Below are 18,664 nucleotides of genomic sequence, written 5' to 3'. Positions count from 1 at the left end.
TTTTGGGCTTTTATGACTAAATATTTGGCATTGCCTAACTCCTAAAATTCTCCTACTTAGATATCTTGCATGACCAGGAAACTACAAGGCAGCTTTTTAACTTCTCACAACTATAAACTCCATGAGGTGGAGTAGCATAACCTGTTTCTTTGGGAATTGTCAAGTACCTATCCTCAGGTTTAGCTGATAGCGTGGTTCCATAAATTTTGGTTAATCAAATTTATTTTTGGCTTAGTGAATAAGCACTGTTTGTTTATTTGTTTGTTTGTTTTCCAAATCAACACCGTGAAACAGTGTGTAAGAATAAAATTCTCTGAGCTTAATGTGTAGACTCTAGAGCAGGATTTCTCAATGGATGCCCTATTGACATTTTGAGTCAGATAAATCTTTGTTGTGAGACTCTCCTGTTCATTATAAGAGATTCAGTAACATCTCTGGCCTCTATGCACTTGATACAAATAGAACCACTCTTCACCCCAGTTGTAAAAACTAAAAATGTCTCAAACATTGCCAATTATCCCTTGTGGGGGGCAAAATTGTCCCTAGTTGAGAACCATTCCTCTAAATCAAGATCCTAAAGGGCAGGAGTAAATTTAGAACCAAATGTCCAGGAGCTTTCCTAACAGGACAATAAACAGAGAACTGGGCAAGGAAGAGGAAAAGGTGACCTTTGGATAAGAGACAGAAAGAGTTAAAGAGACACTCTTATTGATAGTAGTTTTAAGTAGACAGAAGAAAAGGGGCACCTTAGGGGAAGAATTGGTCTTTGACACAAAAATGATAAGTTTTCCGCAAACCCAGGAGGAGCTCAAGAACTTTTAGGATACCCATGTCACCATTAGAGTAACTGAAGACATTGGAGAGAACTTTGAGGGGTGTGCTAGGCGCTTCTGTCTATGGGATGGAAGCTGACAAAGAAGGATTAATTCTGAGAAAAAAAAATGATAGAATTATGTAAGAACTTCCAAGTGAATAGAGAACCATATATAGCAATCAAGAGTTGTGTAGATTGAAAAAAACCCCAAGAAATTTATATCAATTTATATCATTTGTTATTTTTCCTCATATCTTTAATTCCCAACATGACTCTTAAACTCTTAGACATAAAAACCAGGAAACAGGATGTTTTCTTTACCATTGGGAGTTACAATTAATTGGTTTTTTAATCAAACTGATACAGTTTTTTTCACCTAGGAAGATACCTATCTAGGAATTAATACTGTTGAATAAAAACTAGGTCTAAAAAGGAAATTTTATTCTTGTCCCCTGAGAAGCTCTTCCTTTGTTATATACTCACCTGAGGACCTTGGTTGACTCCTGGGGTCAGAGGATTTCCAAGAACATACTTTTTAGCCCGCTCAACACTCCTTCGAACAAACTCATCATAAATTGATTCTTCCACAAAAAGCCGGGATGCAGCTATACAACATTGTCCCTGGTGGTAGAATAGCCCTTGGTGTGCAAATTCAACAGCATTGTCCACTGCAAGGAACACATTCATGTTAAAGAAGAGATGTTTTCTAAAGACAGTATATTTTTATACATATTTCTCAGAGGAAATATGGTGTTACAGAAAAATCATGAGTCATATAGTCAGATATTGATTCAAAATATCCCATCTCTTATCAGCCAGGTGACAAATTAAACTCTCTAATTCTTTCTGAATCTGATATGACAGCAACAAATAGTAGAATCTGCATAAATGTGGTTGTTGTCCTCAGTCTAATATATCTAAGGGTACCTCACTATTCTTAATGTGATACTACTATTTAAAAGTATAAAATTATAAATACATATAATATGGCTCCTAAATGTAAAACAGTTCGTGTAGAGTTAAACTGGGAGAATAGTAATCTATTCCAAATCAAAAAAAAAAAAATAGTGTCTCTGTTAGACTTACCTAGAGTTATAACGTTAGAACAACTTAAGAGAATTTCAAGAGTAATTTTGGATTTTCATTAATGCCTTACACTTGGATGTTAAAAACAAACCCCTTTGTAAATTTCAAGTTCATTGTATGACATGAACAAGCACCAAAAAGAATGAAGCGTGAGAAGTTAAAATGGCTTCTACTCACAGTCTGCGTCAGCAAACACAATACAAGGGCTCTTCCCGCCAAGCTCCAGGGTCACCCTCTTCAGATTGCTTTTCCCAGCAGCTTCTTTGATCATTTTGCCAACCTGAAATGGAGCATTGCAACAGAGGTGGCTTAATCTGCTCCCATGAATGCAGGCTTATTTAGATTTTGAATTTATATGAAGTGTGTGCCATCGTTAAGTTTCATTTGGGAGAAACATTAAATGACATTTTCAAGATTTGACGCCTTCAGATATCAAAGGCTACTTCATCCAAGCATAACTATATGATGACTCAGAAAAACACACATGAGAATAGAGATATAGAATACAAAAGCTAATCTTGTTGTACATGGCTAGACAGGATTTTTTTTTCATTTTAAGCAGAACATTTTTTCTACTGATATATTTGACATATCTTCTTCCAACTATAACTTACATATTTGACTTTTTATCCCTCTACTGGGATCCAGAAAACTCTACCCACACTAGTTGGCATATTCAGCATCTCTGTGAATCTCATTTTTCTCTGTTCCTCATTAGATGCCCACCCGACCTGGGCTGCTGCTTCCAAACCTACCCTTCATTGGGTTTCAGCTCGTATTGTAGCTTATTTTTGAATTCTTCTCTGATGACTCGAGGTAGTTGTGACCCATTATTCCACTGACCTCTCATGGGACTTTCAGGAGGACTCTATCAGAGCCTCCTTCAGACTGGGTTATTTGTATAGATTTCAATTCTCAAACAGATGTCACCTCCTTGGTAGCAGTGACAACAATCTCTATTGGCATACCCCTTCTCAGCACTATCTATCACAGAAGGACCTTTCTGTCCCTCCACACTTAGAACAGTGGAGTTACAAGAAAGAAATTGGATCTCTGTTCTGTGTTGCTACTTCAGTTAGCTGGAATCCTACTGTTCTGGTTTTTTCTTTAATTGTAGTTACCTCTCTGCAGAGAAAGACATTGTTTTCTTTCTTTTTTTATTTTGTGGATCACTTCCCATCAAGATTATTTTCTGTACTTCTTTTTATTTCCCATCTCTGAAACCTGGCCTGTTTTATAACCACTGTTATTTACTTTTTATTAAAGTCTTCATGCTCTAAAATGATCTTTGCATTTTTTAAAGTGATGGTTCATTTTGGCTTGATTCTTTTATTCTCTGCATTTTTTTTTCTTTCTGACACATCAGATTTTAATAAAAACTTTCTATCCAAGTGAACAAAGGATAAGTAGATGCTTATTGAATATATGTTTAAATTTTATGTGGTTTTTGCACTTATTTATTTATTTATTCATTTTAGAGAAGAGAGAATGAGAGAGAAGGGAGGAGGAGCAGGAAGCATCAACTCTCATATGAGCTTTGACCAGGCAAGCCCAGGGTTTTGAACCAGCGACCTCAGCATTCCAGGTCGACACTTGATCCACTGCATCACCACAGGTCAGGCCTCAATTTTATGTGGGTTTTGAACTGACTACTTTATAGAGTAGAACACTAATTAAGCTGCTAATGTTTTTATCTCAATTAAGATGCTATGGGACTAAGTGAAACCCCTAAGATGAATTTTAAAAGTAAACTAAAACTAGACTTGCAGTGGAGAAACCCTGCCTAAAATTTCTCCTGTATCCCATTTTCTTCTACCATAAACTTCTAATGATCACTTTAAACAACTGAATTTTCACTTAGGGCAATTAAGTGTTTTCTGTTTCCTAGATAATATTCCTTGCTGTTTGCTTTTTGAATTTGATATAAATTCTTTCTATATCTTTTTTATTTTTTTGTTCCCCCCCTTTTTTTCCATTTAGAAAGGCTTCCTGGAGAAACTTTATGAAAGTAGATAACTTTTGTTTTGGGAACGATTAAGGATCAGGGGCATTTTTCTAAAAGTTATAAGTGTCAAAAGGACGAGTATGATGAATGGTTAGAAGTATGAGTGAAGTAGAAAGGTTACAATTTTACTTAGTGCCAGGTCAGATGGCAAATAAATAGATTTACTTGAGTTTTCCCCAAAGTATAGCTAAAGTCAAAACCAGGAAACATTAATTTTTGTCCTATAATACTTTTTCCTTAACTGGAAAAAAATAAAGGTTCATCATTTTTCCCAAAAAGGTCTGCAATAAAGAAAAGATGAGAATGATTAAGATTATGGTAAATAGTATTTGTCATTATGGTAAATAGTATGAAATTGTGGCATTGCCATGTGGGACAGAAGTAGCAAATGTTCATGAATATGTTTTAGCTTATTATATCCTGTACAATGTGGACTGGATTCTGTTTTAAATGAATCTAATGAGACATTAAAATTCATACCTTCCCAGAAGTATTTTTAGAATAGGGTGCATTGCTACAATGACCACAAGAAATGTAGTTTGTTTCTTTTACAGCATTTGGCAATTTCCTTATCTGCCAGGTAACAAACCTAAAGCTAAAAGAACTCAGAAAAGTTGATTTTCCTGTGTAGTTTCAAAAATTATCTTAGTCAGCCTAACCTGATAAACTACTTTTTAAAATTTTATTTATTGATTGGGGGAGAGAGAGAAAGAAACATTAATTTGTTGTTCCACTTATTTATGCATTCAATGGTTGGTTCATGTATATGCTTGGACTGGGGATTGAACCCAGAACCTTGGCATATTGGAACAATGCTCTAACCAACTTAGCTACCTGGACAGGGCTTTAATTTAATTTTTTTGGATACTTATTTAGAACTAGTTACTGTGCTGCTTTCTGGAGATAACAATGAATAAGATATTCTTTGAGGATAGTCAGCCAAGAAGAGAGTATATAAGAAAGCAGTGAGCATGTACTGTTATAATTACATATCATGGATAATAGGAACACAGATGAGGAGTTTTAAAATTCAGGATGCTTCTGAGACTGCAGAGAAAGCCAGAAAGGTAACATGAGGTGGGAATCATATTATAGTTGATTGTGATCACTTATGAGCAAAGACCTGAAGGAATGGAAAGAGACATGGAAGGATCAGGAAGTGATGACCTCTTCTCCCACAGCTTCTAAACCAATGGGAGAAATAAAAGTATAAAGGAAAGAAGAAGCAAATAGAAAATAGTAGAGAGCACACATAACTGTGCCATTTATTGAGTACTCAATAGGGTGCTAAATGACTAGATGTACTACACTCATTAGCTCATTTGATTTTATTCAGTACTACTTAACTTTTAGAAAGCATACTGCTAAGAAGGGTAGAGTCAGAATTTGAACCTGGCTGTTTCTTGGTCTTCTAATCCCGAGGTTTCTTTGTTGGTAGGTAAAGTGCCCCGGACTGCTACAGAGGCTCAGGGATGAGCCAAGACAAACAGGTTGTGAGGCTGGAGATGGGATCAGGGAACAGCAGCTCTGACCCAGATGAACTGGAGAAAAGAGCAGGCATGAAATCTAGAGCTGAATATGGGCATGAAGGTCCTACTGAGGATGGTCTAGAATGCTGGGCTGAGGAATTACTGCCTTCCTGCCTTTACCCCCCACTATGATTTCAACCTATGGCTTCACCATTTTTTAATTTGTTGCTATTCCTTGAATATCCCCAACTTTTTTTTTCCCACAGAATTCCGAATGTAGGACTGGCTTTCCCATACCTCAGTTAAGGATTTACAGAATGCAAACCTTTTCTACTCTATATATGCAGATGAGAAAATGTGTTTATATACCTACTTTTGAAATAATCAAGAAAAAAAAATTTGATTCTCCATCATTTTAGTTCTCTAAGTAAACATTACTTTATACTGGAGTGGCTAATTGGATAAAGTAATCTTATTAGTTTTTTCTCTCTATCTAGGATGTTTCTGTCTCTTAATCTTCAGGAAGTTAAAAAATTAACTATTCTTCAAAACCCAGGGTAAATCCTGGCACCCATTCAGACATCGTTCCTCCTTCCTGGGAACCCCGCACAGCCCTGCATGCACAGCTCTGCATCTTATCACGTCCTTATCCTGCCTCATTTTTTATTTGTGTCAGCAGCTTTACAAGAAGTTATTCTCACTCTTCTTCCTCAGTACTGTATACCTGTAAGAGGCATGCATTACATTTTGCATTAAAAATCTAATAAAAATGACTTAAGAGATTTAGTTAATTTTATTTTTTTGCTTCATACAGTATGATTTCATCTCTTTATTTTGTCTGCAATAGATAATCATCTCAGTTAGGTGGGAATCCATTCTCTCAAACTCTGCCTTCCAGGGGGAACTCCTTTTCTCTCCTCCTGCCTCTCCTTGTGGTGCCCATGGCTGGGGCCCTGTTCTTTAACCTTCTAGAATGCCCAGCTGGAGCCAGAAAAGCAGAAAAGTAAGGCTGGGCCAGCAGTAATATCTGGGCAAGCTGAGCTGCTGGCCTTTCAGGATGTTCGTAGATGAGAGGGCCCCAAATAAGGAGCTAGGAATGAGGCTCAGCTATTTAAGTTATATTATGTACAGGATAAAATTACATTTATTCATACAAATCATTGTAGCCTAATTTCTATTTTCTATTGTAAACTGTACCTAATCACACAACAAGGTCTATTGGTCATATTTCTCATCCAGTCCTTCTGTCCTTCTGAGCTGGTGAGAGGTATTTTGTTTCATCTCAACTCCATCTGCTTATGTTCTATAAACATGGTTGAAGGTTAGAATGAGGAACAAATCATTAAAAAGAACTTTTGTTTTAAGGAAATGTCGGCTTAAAAACAGTTACATATAACACACTTCTGACAGGGGGAGAGGCAGACATCTTCATTACCGGCTAAGTAAGCAATGTTACCTCTGTCGATCCGGTGAAGGCCACTTTGTCAACATCCATGTGAGAAGAAATGGCGGCCCCTGCAGTTGGCCCATAACCAGGGACAATATTCACTACTCCAGGAGGAAACCCTGCCTAAAAGATACAAAGTAAAATAGTTTGATAGAAGTGAGAATTTAAATCCATGAAAAAAAAGAAAAAGAAAAAGAGGAGAACATGAAATCAAAGCTACTACTTTAGGTTAACCTTGTGAGTTTCTAATCCAAAAAAAGACTCAATTAAATGGTTTTATTATTATTACTATTATTATTTCATTTGTTAGTCCACTGAAAATAGCCTCAAGGGCCTATTTTCCTATTGAGGGACCACTTTTTTTAGTCAGTCCATATGTGACTTTTATAGACCACTGCTCCAGTGATGGTTATCTCAAACGGCATAATGATAGTACAAAAGGAGAGTATGTATAGAAGTGTTTGGTAAATTATGTGGAGGGAAAACAAAAATAAGAAGCTAAAGGGATACCCCATTTTAGTTTCTAGCTGTTGACTCTTCAGGGCATACTAACTGGGTAGTAAATTCCCATTGGCATTATTTAAACAGTACCATGTTAGATGTTAGCTAACAACCATCATCCACTCATGATTAAGTTTCATAGATTGATTTTATTCCTAGTTCAAGAATTATCAGGTAGAAGACGGTGTAGCAAATAACATGGGCACATTAAAATTTCATCTTATTTGCATTAAAATGCCTCTTTTTAAAAAAAATATATTTTTAAATTACAGTTTACATTCACTATCATTTTATATTAGCTTCAGGTGTACAGTATAGTGGTTAGACAACCATGTGCCTTACAAACTGCTGATATTTTCAGGACCCAGGTGGCACCAATACTGTTGACTATATTTTCTATGCTATACTTTACATGCCTATGATTATTTTATAACTACTAATCTGGACTTCTTAATCCCTTTACCTTTTTTTTCACTCAGTACCCTAACCATCTGCTTTCTGGCAACCAATAGTCTGCCTTCTCTTTTGACTTCTTAAAATATTCTTAAAATACAGGTTCAGTATTCCTAAATTTATATTTCTTGTGACTAAGAAGGTACATTTAGAAGATACTACAACTGAAAAAGAGAGTATCAACATATCTGTTCATGAGTATATGAATTTAAATACAATGTGGCCCAATATTACAAGCAAGCTATTGTCACAGGAGCCTCCAACCTTCAGATGGACTAGTTTAAACAAAGTTGCAGAAAATCCAGGCCATTTCAACATTTGAAAAAAATTATATCAATTTAACATGAATTCATGATAGTAGGGCTAAAGAAACAAAAATGTGATCATGAGGTGCCTGACATAACGCCTTTAAGTCTGGTTTCTTGGCTCCATTTAGTAGTTCTTTTGGGTTGACTGCCAGCAGAGATCCCAGCTGGTGGCCATGCTAAATGTGTCTGCACAACTGGACAGGAGCCATTGGCAGGTAATGTAGTTTACAGTAGAAGCAAATGAGGTCTTTCCATTGTAAAGTAGGACTCCTGAGGTTTGTGTGTATTTTGGTTTAGGAAACTTACCTCTTTTATTAAAGATGCCACGTGAAGAGCAGTGAGAGGAGTTTGCTCAGCTGGTTTGACAACCACTGTGTTTCCACAGCTAAGGGCAGGCCCTATCTTCCAAATGAACATAACCAACGGGAAATTCCACTAGGAAGCAATGGGTAACAAGAGAGTCTTTGTATTGCTGTAAGTCACATTCACTCACCTAACTTCTACATGATATACTTCCTGTAGACGTTAAATAATAATTGCAGTATTTTGTTTAATCATCTGGAGTACTCTAATTAAATTCATTGCTAAAAGCAACTCATAAATGCTAAGAAGTTCCAAAGAAACTACACACAGAGGAGGAACAGGAGGGAGTCACGAGGTATTATTAACTGCTGTTCTATTGAGCTTTTCTAACTGGGGGGGGGGGATCACTGTGTGATTTGAAATTCAAGCCTTACTATTAAGCATAATATAAGTTATCTCTAAGTGTTTAAAAAATGTGATTATCCTCCTTCTCTAAATGTAGATCATTCATTGTGGCTATTGACCCAATAATATTATTTAGTAGCATTTATTTGTAAGACAAATATTGTATTAAAGACAAAGAAGTCTAGGGTCTGAAGACTGAGAGCTTAGTTCAAATCTCAGATTAACCACCAAGAACCATGTAAATTCAGACAAGTTCCATGATCTTGCATGGGTTCATCATCTATACATGTTGATAAAAGTCTATTCTACCTCTGAAAACTGTCCTGGGAATTCATGGAGAAAGTGGGCCAAGTATGATACTTAAGACAATGACTGACTGGTTCACCATAGGTAGGCAGTAAATATTAGCTAATATTTGTATTTGGGATTGTGTAATTTTTATGGATTTTATTGGAATTTTTTAACTAATAAGAAATTTCATTCAAAAAAATATATAATCTATGTTATTAGAGCAGAAAATAACTCATTGCTACTTCCTCATCTAAGAACTTGAGAACACTTTACCATCTTTTTATTTGGCCTGGTTGAATTAAAAAGTATTGCAGTTAAACTGAAATTATTTAGATAGTTTCCTATTTGTTGAACTTAAAAGAAAATCTTTACCATTCTGCTTAAAAATACTATCTGCTCTATGAGGAATTTGAAGTGTCAAAGCCTCTCATCTAAAGTAAGGATATTTTCTATACAGTGATCCAACAGTTTCATCCATTTCAATTTAAAACATACACTCAGGTTGTGAAAAGAGTGTGTAATACTGCTTTTTAAAAACAGAATTTCATAAAGAATATGTAATACAGCATTTTAAAAACAAACCATAGAGTAAAAGGTCAAGATTTATTGATGCTGTAATACTGAAACACACTCAAGGGATATATAGGATGTAGATAAGTTTCTGTACTATCTAATTCATAGCCAAGGAGTTCAGTCTCAGGGAGACATAAATTTAACAGTTATTACATTTGTCCCACATACAGCAAATAGCTAAGCATCCATTTGTGCAGGGAGAGCCTCATTACCAAATGATATAGAATTAGAGCTCATTTTCTTTTTAAGATTGAAAATTATATAGAAGCTCAACTTACAGGAATGATTTGGCCACACACACCAATAGGCTCATGTCTTGTATAACTAAAAAAATCTCCATCTGGAAAATAAAACACATACTCATTTATAGACAAATGTGATTGACATTTATGAAATGGTAGCTTTGGGCTGATGTGGGAGGAAGTTATAGACAACATTAACAAAAAAGGAAGATATCTCCAACTATTTACAAAATAAAAATTTGAGCTCTTAAATAGTAATTTAGAATGATAAGAATCATAAAACTGAATTATACCAAAGCCAAAATTCAAAATTGGGAAAGACCTGAAAAATATTTAATTTTTTCAATAAATGGGAGGGTTGTTTCCTGAATTACCTTTATTCTCAAAGTTCCCTTTCTTTCATGAGAAAGGAAGTAAAAGGTGTGTGACTAAGAAAACATTAAAAGTTCTGATCAGGAAGCTCTACGTTCTATCAGTAATGATGGAAATTTGTTTGAGTAATATAATTTAAACAACAGTAAAATTGAAAAGTAGAAAAATTAAAAAAATATGTATCTTTTTATGAGTTATAGCTTTTTTTACTGGCATATTGTAAAATGTCCTTTTATTTATTTATTTTCATTCATTCATTCATTCATTTATTTACATACTAAACAATAAAATCAAACTCTTTTAATCCATGAAAAAAGTGCCAGAAGTAATAGACATTTCTTTTCAATCTGTATTTGACTGATTCATATGCCTCAAAATTTGATGTCATCATCCTGAGGTTATACTGTACTCTGAATTCTTTCAAGACACGTATGAGAAGCAATCAATAAACAACAAAACTGACACAACTATGAGTTGATACTTCTCATCTCTTTCCCTTCCTGTCTCTCTCTCTCTTAAAAAAAATAAAAAAACCAACCAACCAAACAAACAAACAAAACAAAAAAAAAACATAAGGAAAAGGAAAAAAAAATCTATTGGTATTTTATTTTTTTATTTATTTTACAGGGACACAGAGAGAGGAATAGACAGGAAAAGAGAGAGATGAGAAGCATCAATCATCAGTTTTTCATTGCAACACCTTAGTTGTTCATTGATTGCTTTCTCATATGTGCCTTGACCGCAGGCCTTTAGCAGACTGAGTAACCCCTTGCTCAAGCCAGCGACCTTGGGCCCAAGCTGGTGAGCTTTTTGCTCAAGCCTGATGAGCCCACACTCAAGCTGGTGACCTCGGGGTCTCGAACCTAGGTCCTTCCGCATCCCAGTCTGACACTCTATCCACTGTGCCACCACCTGGTCAGGCTCTATTGGTATTTTAAATGGCTTCTCCCATTTTGTCAAAGGGTTAAGTAAAAGTTTCTAAAATAGCCACCTCTGTTAGTATTCTCACGGTCTCACTCTTCCCTTTTAGGTTCCTTGCCATCACTTCTAATCTTCTGGATGGTCTAACTATATTGGAAATGCCTACCAGGGCCATCTTGGAAGGTACAGTATTTCTACAGTAAGCAAGGTTATATGAATCAAATTCAACCAATAATGTTTTCCAAAATTATGCTTTTGTATACTCTACTAAAATACTAAAACACAAACATAATCATTCACTCATATAAATTCTTAAATTGAGCTATAAACACAATCCCATTTTGCTTTGAAGTGACTTTAAACAAATTAATGTGAATTAGTTTGTTTAATTAACCTGGTGTAACTATACTGAGTGAAACCAGGCACAGGTGACCATAACTGACTATTGGAACATGCAAAGTAGCTTAAATAATTACAATTTAGAAAGGATATAAATATAAATACTACTATTGGAATAAAACCCACATAACTAATTTCAGAGGTCAGCTTTGAAAAGTTTGGGCCCTTAGTGAGAAAATTGGTTTAAGACAGTAATTCAGGCATAAGAATTTACTCACTTTAATATATTCTAAAATACCTAGTGTTATCTGATGTATCATTATGTTGAAACAATTTTAAAAGCCAGTTGATGAAGGCCCTGGCCAGTTGGCTTAGTGGTAGAGCGTTGGACCAGCATGTGGATGTTCTGAGTTCAATTCTAGGCCAGGGCACACAGAAGAACCCATCTGCTTTTCCACCCTTACCCCTCTTTTTTCTCTCTATCTCTCTCTTCACCTCCTGCAGTCAAGGCTCCATTGGAGCAAAGTTGGTCCTAGAAACAGCTCCCTGGCCTCTACCTCAGCTGCTAGAATGGCTTCATTTGCAATGGAGCAATGGCCCAGATGGGCAGAGCATCGCCCCCTAGTGGACTTTCCAAGTGGATCCTGGTCAGGCGCATGAGGGAGTCTGTCTCTCTGCCTCTCTGCTTCTCAGTTCAGGAAAAAAAAAAAAAAAAAAGAAAAAGAAAGCCAGTTGATGAATCTTCGCCAAACTTCCAGATTTAGAACTGCATTGTCTCAAAGTCAAGAAGACAATAAATTTTCCTTATTTGGTTGACATCTTTAAAAGGGAGTGTTTGAAATTATTCAGTTCTACAGATATCTCCTCACTGCTACCCCCACCCCAGCAGTTTCTCAAAGCTACTCACCAATAGGCATTGTACGGCCCTGGATCTTGTCAGCCCACCCTGCGCAATAGCGTAATGTCTTTATGCAGCCTCCTAAGTCCATCAGATATGAATTGGAAAATAGTTTTCCACCATTCATTGATTCCAATGTCTGAAAAAGAGATCACACTTAAATCTACACTTCTTTAATTTTTTAAATTAAAAATATATAGTTAAATTTTCTGAATAATGATGTGCTAGAAAATTTTGGCTATAGAAGTCATCTTGTCTAACCTCCTTTTCTTAAAAAGGAGACTGAAACAGGAGTTAAAATGACTTGCTTAGATTTGCTTAAGGTAACATAGCAAGATTGGGTTAGGAAAGTTAGTTAGATTCTGTTCTCTAAACCCAACGCTTCTTCTATTTCATTGTGAATGTCCTCCGACTCACCAACTCTCTAGTAAGTGGTCACAATTTGATATACGCACAGCTAGTGAGAGGAGGACCTAGTCTCTTTAAGACAGTTCAGGGTTCCAACAAGATTTTACTTGTATAATACAAATGTGGGTGACAATTTAGTGTCAATGACTATCAATAATTATTTTTAACTTTGCATTTCATCTAGATAGAAGCAATTAATTCACACAAAATTAAATGATTCCTGGGTCTTTCATCTATGAGTTTCTTAAGCAGAATATTTAACTATAAAATTCTCAGTTTTTCCACTATTATCATAATTATTGTTTGAATGATCAGGCAGTGAGGTTCAACATCATCTAGCCTAGTGCCCTAACAATTATAATATGACCTCTCTTTTCCTTCCTTTCTTAAGCAGAGCTTTAATGAGCTCTTCGGAACCTAGTGTTCTCTGGGGCAGGAATGTACAAGCCATAAACTATTAAAGCTATTCCTCCCCATTCGACAATCCTCTGTCTCTACCTTATACTACATGCAATCTCAAAACTTAATCAAATGTGATTTTTGTATGTCTGTTCTTTTTTTCCTCCTTAGGAGCTTATGCTGATGAAGGCAGTCAACACTCTGTAATCCACAGATCAGATAAATAAGAGAAGACAACTTTTGGCAAATTCTGCTTTCTTCCTACAGGACATTTTGGTTAATGTAGTTTCATCATATATAGCTTCTCATTTCATAGTCTACTTTGAATCTTTCAGTAATAAATGGTCTTTTGAGAAACATTAACTTCTAATGTTGAATTTTTTTAACGTAGGCCTCTTTGTTACTGCCAATTTAGAATTCTAAAAGTAATAAAATTTTACTCTGCAACCTGATCTTGGTATTGGTTTGTGTTAAATTGACTTCACTGTAATACCAATTGAGAAGAAAGCAAGGAAATAATCTCCCTAGTCATTTTATATGCTGACTCATATAACTGCTAAGATTATTTTTTAAAAAGCAGTATACAGAAAAACATAATTTTTACAAATATATAAATAATTTGATATTTTTATTCTTTACCTTTTCACCTGTTAAAAAAAGTATAATTTAAACAAGACCATTGTAAACATATTCATTTTAGGAAGGGGAAACGTCGCCATTTGTTAAGTGTCTTAGAAGGCTAAATTAAGAAAAATTTAGGATTTATTTTAGAGAAATATTCTGCGTACCTTTAAAAAACAATATGAGATTTTCTACTCAAAGAGATCTGTGGTCAAGTAACTTAAGAGAAATTCAATATATTATTCTAGGATATTAACACAGCCTGTTACCTTGTTAATCACTCTGAGAAATTCCAGAGTAAAGGAAAGAAATGTGTTTAACTTGGTTTAACTCAGGGTTTGCCAAAGTTTAGACTGTAGAGTCTATTCTGGGAGTAGAAGTTAACAATATCCAGAATCAGAGTGCCGATTATTATCTAAGAATAAACTCAATGGTAATGTTCCTATAAGAGATCTGATAAATGAAGTTTCTGGTTTCTTTGTAAAGAGCAAGTAGTGATCCCTAAAATTAAAACAATGCAAAATCTGAACAATGAATGATTTCTAGAGATCTCACTACCTGCCCAGTATTTAGTTCATACTCACTGCCAGCAACAGACGATCTCGTTCAACTAAATCAGCCAACTTATATAGCAGCCGTCCCCTCTCTGAAGCATCCATTGTACGCCATGGAGAGCCAATCTGAAAAGCCTGTCGTGCAGCCTTCACTGCTTTGTTAACATCCTCCTGCAAGCCAAAAGCAATTCAAATCAGTAGGTTCAACATATTACCAAATCTAGTGGCAATAACCCTATAGAAGACGATAGTGTCTCCTATAAGCAGGCTCTGTCTTCTTAAGCCCAAAGTCTAGCACCTTGAATCAACTCAGGTACTGTACATTGAAATCACACCTGTTGCCTAATCTTTAGAATGACAAGTCCCACACATAGTACATACTTGATTTCCTAGGATAAAAATATTATATTTTGATAATTGCTATTATCTGGGTACTTGCCATATGTCAAGTAAATTTCTAATTACTTCATACTTATTGACTCATTTCACGCTCAATAATTTTGAGACAAATATATTCCCCATTTTATTTTATTTATTATCATTTATATATTTTTTTTATTTTTCCAAAGTGAGAAGTGGGTGGTGGGGTGAAAGGGGGGTGACAGACAGACTCCCGCATGCACCAGATCGGGATCCACCTGGCATGCCCACCAAAGGGCGATGCTCAGCCCCTCTGGGGCATTGCTCTGCCTGAGGTGGAGGCCATAGAGCCACCCTCAGTGCCTGGGCCAACTTTATTCCAATGGAGCCTTGGCTGTGGGAGGGGAAGAGAGAGATGGAGAGAAAGGAGAGGGGAAAGGGTAGAGAAGCAGATGGACGCTTCTCCTGTGTGCCCTGGCCGGGAATCGAACCCAGGACTTCCACAGGCTGGGCCAATGCTCTACCGCTGAACCAACTGGCCAGGGCCTATTCCCCATTTTACAGATGAAGAAAGTGAAGCAAATATAGGAGATTTGCTCAAAATCAATACCTGAAAGTGGCCAAACTGAGTTTTAAATGGAGCCAGTGTGGCTGCAGAGCCTTTACTCTTGGCCACAGCATTATAGTGCTTTGGTGACTCAGTTCCTAAGAACTGCGGGGAAAGCACAAGATCTAAAATAGCGACTAGGAGCCTGACCAGGTGGTGGCGCAGTAGACAGAGCAGTCTGACTGGGATGCAGAAGACCCCTGTTCAAGACCCCGAGGTCGCCAGCTTTAGCGCAGGCTCATCTGGCTTGAGCAAAGAGCTCACCAGCTTGGACCCAAGGTCACTGGCTCAAGCAAGGGGTTACTCGGCCTGCTGAATGCCATGGTCAAGGCACATATGAGAAAGCAATCAATGAACAACTAAGGTGTCGCAACGAAAAACTAATGATTGATGCTTTTCATCTCTCTCTGTTCCTGTCTGTCTGTCCCTATCTATCCCTCTCTCTAACTCTCTCTCTGTCTCTGTAAAAAATAAATAAATAAAATAATGACTATCTTTTTAAATCTCTGGTGGCCTATACCTTGTGCACTCTCTCATAAAGCACTTATTGAAGGGTGAATAAGAACTTGGTTTTGCCATTAAAGAGAAAACCTTATAAACACATTGCTCATTCCTCTGTGCAGTGGAAAAAAGGCATATAGAAATACAGGTAGTGAAACTGACATGGAGGAGGATTGGTATGTGACAACCTCTCATTTCCCAACTGGGTACAACATTATCCTTTTCAATCCCTAACTAGGTAAAAAAGTCATTTTTATTTTTAACAAGCTACTGCTTATAATTTTAAAATTGCATTACTAAATAATCAAGTAATGCTACACTCAGGCTAGCCTCCTTGCCTTCACTCCTGTTGCCTTGAAGTATGTTCTTTTTCCTATTCTTTTCTAGTCCACTTCAATTTATACTTTCCCTGGCCAGTCCATTCCCTAATGATTCTGGTTTAGACCTCTTCTGAGCTCCTACAGAATATACACACTACAAAAGTCACCACCTCTGCCATTACTACTTCATGTTCCCCCCTATACAAACATAGATCATTTTGTGTGTGTGTGTGTGTGTGTGTGTGTGTGTGTGTGTGTGTGTAAGAAACAGAGAGAGGGACAGATAAGGACAGACCAGACCGGAAGGGAGAGAGGTGAGAAGCATCAATTCTTTGTTGCATCACCTTAGTTGTTCATTGACTGCTTTCTCATATGTGCCTTGACTGGGGGGCTACAGCAGTCGGAGGGACCCCTTGCTCAAGCCAGCAACCGTGGGCTCAAGCTGGTGAGCCCACGCTCAAGCTAGTGACCTCAGGGTCTCAAACCTGGGTCCTCCGCACCCCAGTCTGACACTCTATCCACTGCACCACTGCCTGGTCAGGCATAAATCTTTCTTTTTAATGATGGGCCACTACATGGAGCTCCATAAGCTCCATAATCATGACTACATTTCAGGCCAGGTGGTTACAACTTTCTGCAGGAAACAATTTCCTTTGAGAATCTGAGGAGGAAAATTATTTGATATTTTTTAAGTTGTCCACAATGAAACTAAATCTCATTCAAGGATGGCATCAACCCTTTGAAAGGCATGAACTTCAAATTAATATCCACTGACTTAGGCTATATTCAATGAAGAAATCCTAAAATGACAAGTTTGCAAATTAAAATACAAACAAATAAACTATTTTTATGGTATTTATCACCCACACTAACTTGATCTGGGGTGAGAGAAAAATTTTAGAAATGTAAACTGGTCTGAATAAGTGATGATATTTACAGACTGCAAACAAACATTCTTTCACTATAATACATCATACAGTTGTATATGTTACTGTCTAACCTAAGATAATGATGAGCATATACAATAAAACATATGCATAACTACTTGCCTCTCCTGAGAAACATACACTGTCATATTTGGGGCATTCAGTTAATCACAATGATTGCTTATATCTAGACATTGTTTTATGCCATAGGTTCTGACCTCTTCCAAGTTGTATTTGGAGAACAGTGTTAGAAAAACTAAAAAAGCAAACCACAAGAATATGAAATTGCCAGCATGATACGTGGATACCACAGCTTATAAAATATATGCTGTGATGTGTTTAAACAGGTCTGTGTGACACAGTTTTCATTTGGATCCTTCTGCTCAGTGCTCTGCGATCAGACTTTGCCAAATATGGTTTATCATAGGCATTCTGGCCTCTCACAGGATATGGAAAAACTAGTTTTAAGACAAGTAATTCTGCCATATGGAAAATACATCCCTGGAGAATGCTGCTTTAAATAAAGATGTTATTTTGTCCATGTTTTTTGAATCATGTTACTACTTTTCCTATATATTATATTTTATCTTGTAGGCACAGAAATAGAATAATGGTAGTTACTATATAGCTTTAAAACAAAAAAACCCAGGTGAGAATTTTGTACATATTAGCTTTGTAAATTTTGAGTCATCCATCCATCCATCCATCCATCCATCTATACATACATCTAAAGATCTGCTAAATTATCCATCTGTACCATTCTTGTCATCAGACTGCTAAGAATAAAATACTGATGTAAAGATTACCCTTTTGAAAATTCCAATAGCTTGGGAGAAATATATAACAAAATAAGCATTCCAATATATTGCAAAATGTAAAAAATATTCAGAAATGAAATGTATTGTGATGTGATGTCTCTAAGCTTCAGTTTTTCTTGTCTTTGAAATAGGGATAAGTTACCTCACAGAGTTGTTTTGAGTATTAAATAAGGTAACACTTGAAATGTATTTTCTGAAAGACAGACATTATGGTAGGTGTTCATTAAATGGTAGCAATTGCTATTGTAGTTGTAGCAATCAAAACAACCTTAAAATAACTCTCAGCAGTTCTGGTGTACTTTAACCCCTCCTTTCAGTTTTCACTACCTTGCATTATTGTGGACTGTGATTAGCTCATATTGTTGCCAGCCTCACCATGACCATTCATTCTCTTCTCTTTCCAAATGGTCTTGTCTTTTGCAAATATTTTTATTTTTCCCTTTCACATAGTTGCAACTGCCCCTCTTGCCTACAATGGTAAGGCCATACTCCTCTTTCTGATGTTCAAGACCCAACATTTTGAGCCCCATCTTATCTACTCAAACTTTTTTTTTTTTTTTGTATTTTTCTGAAGCTGGAAACGGGGATAGACAGTCAGACAGACTCCTGCATGCGCCCAACCGGGATCCACCAGGCACGCCCACCAGGGGCGACACTCTGCCCACCAGGGGGCGATGCTCTGCCCCTCTGGGGCATCGCTCTGCTGTGACCAGAGCCACTCTA

General features: G+C 36.5%; 1 protein-coding gene across 1 annotated transcript in view; it reads right to left on the bottom strand.

The window, feature by feature from the left end:
* Positions 1-18,664, bottom strand: part of ALDH1A1 (aldehyde dehydrogenase 1 family member A1) — a 54,205-nt gene that overhangs the window by 15,923 nt on the left and 19,618 nt on the right. The window contains exons 3-9 of the mRNA XM_066257089.1: positions 14,440-14,580; positions 12,437-12,566; positions 9,934-9,995; positions 8,390-8,518; positions 6,831-6,944; positions 2,078-2,180; positions 1,298-1,482 (exon numbers count right to left, since the gene is read on the bottom strand). Coding sequence (XP_066113186.1) covers positions 1,298-1,482; positions 2,078-2,180; positions 6,831-6,944; positions 8,390-8,518; positions 9,934-9,995; positions 12,437-12,566; positions 14,440-14,580 — 864 coding nt within the window. The remainder of the gene's footprint in view (positions 1-1,297; positions 1,483-2,077; positions 2,181-6,830; positions 6,945-8,389; positions 8,519-9,933; positions 9,996-12,436; positions 12,567-14,439; positions 14,581-18,664) is intronic.

This window comes from Saccopteryx bilineata, chromosome 2 (genome assembly GCF_036850765.1).
Source record: "Saccopteryx bilineata isolate mSacBil1 chromosome 2, mSacBil1_pri_phased_curated, whole genome shotgun sequence".
NCBI lineage: Eukaryota > Metazoa > Chordata > Mammalia > Chiroptera > Emballonuridae > Saccopteryx > Saccopteryx bilineata.
Note: the sequence above shows the minus strand (reverse complement) of the source record. Positions and strands in the feature narration are given on the sequence as shown.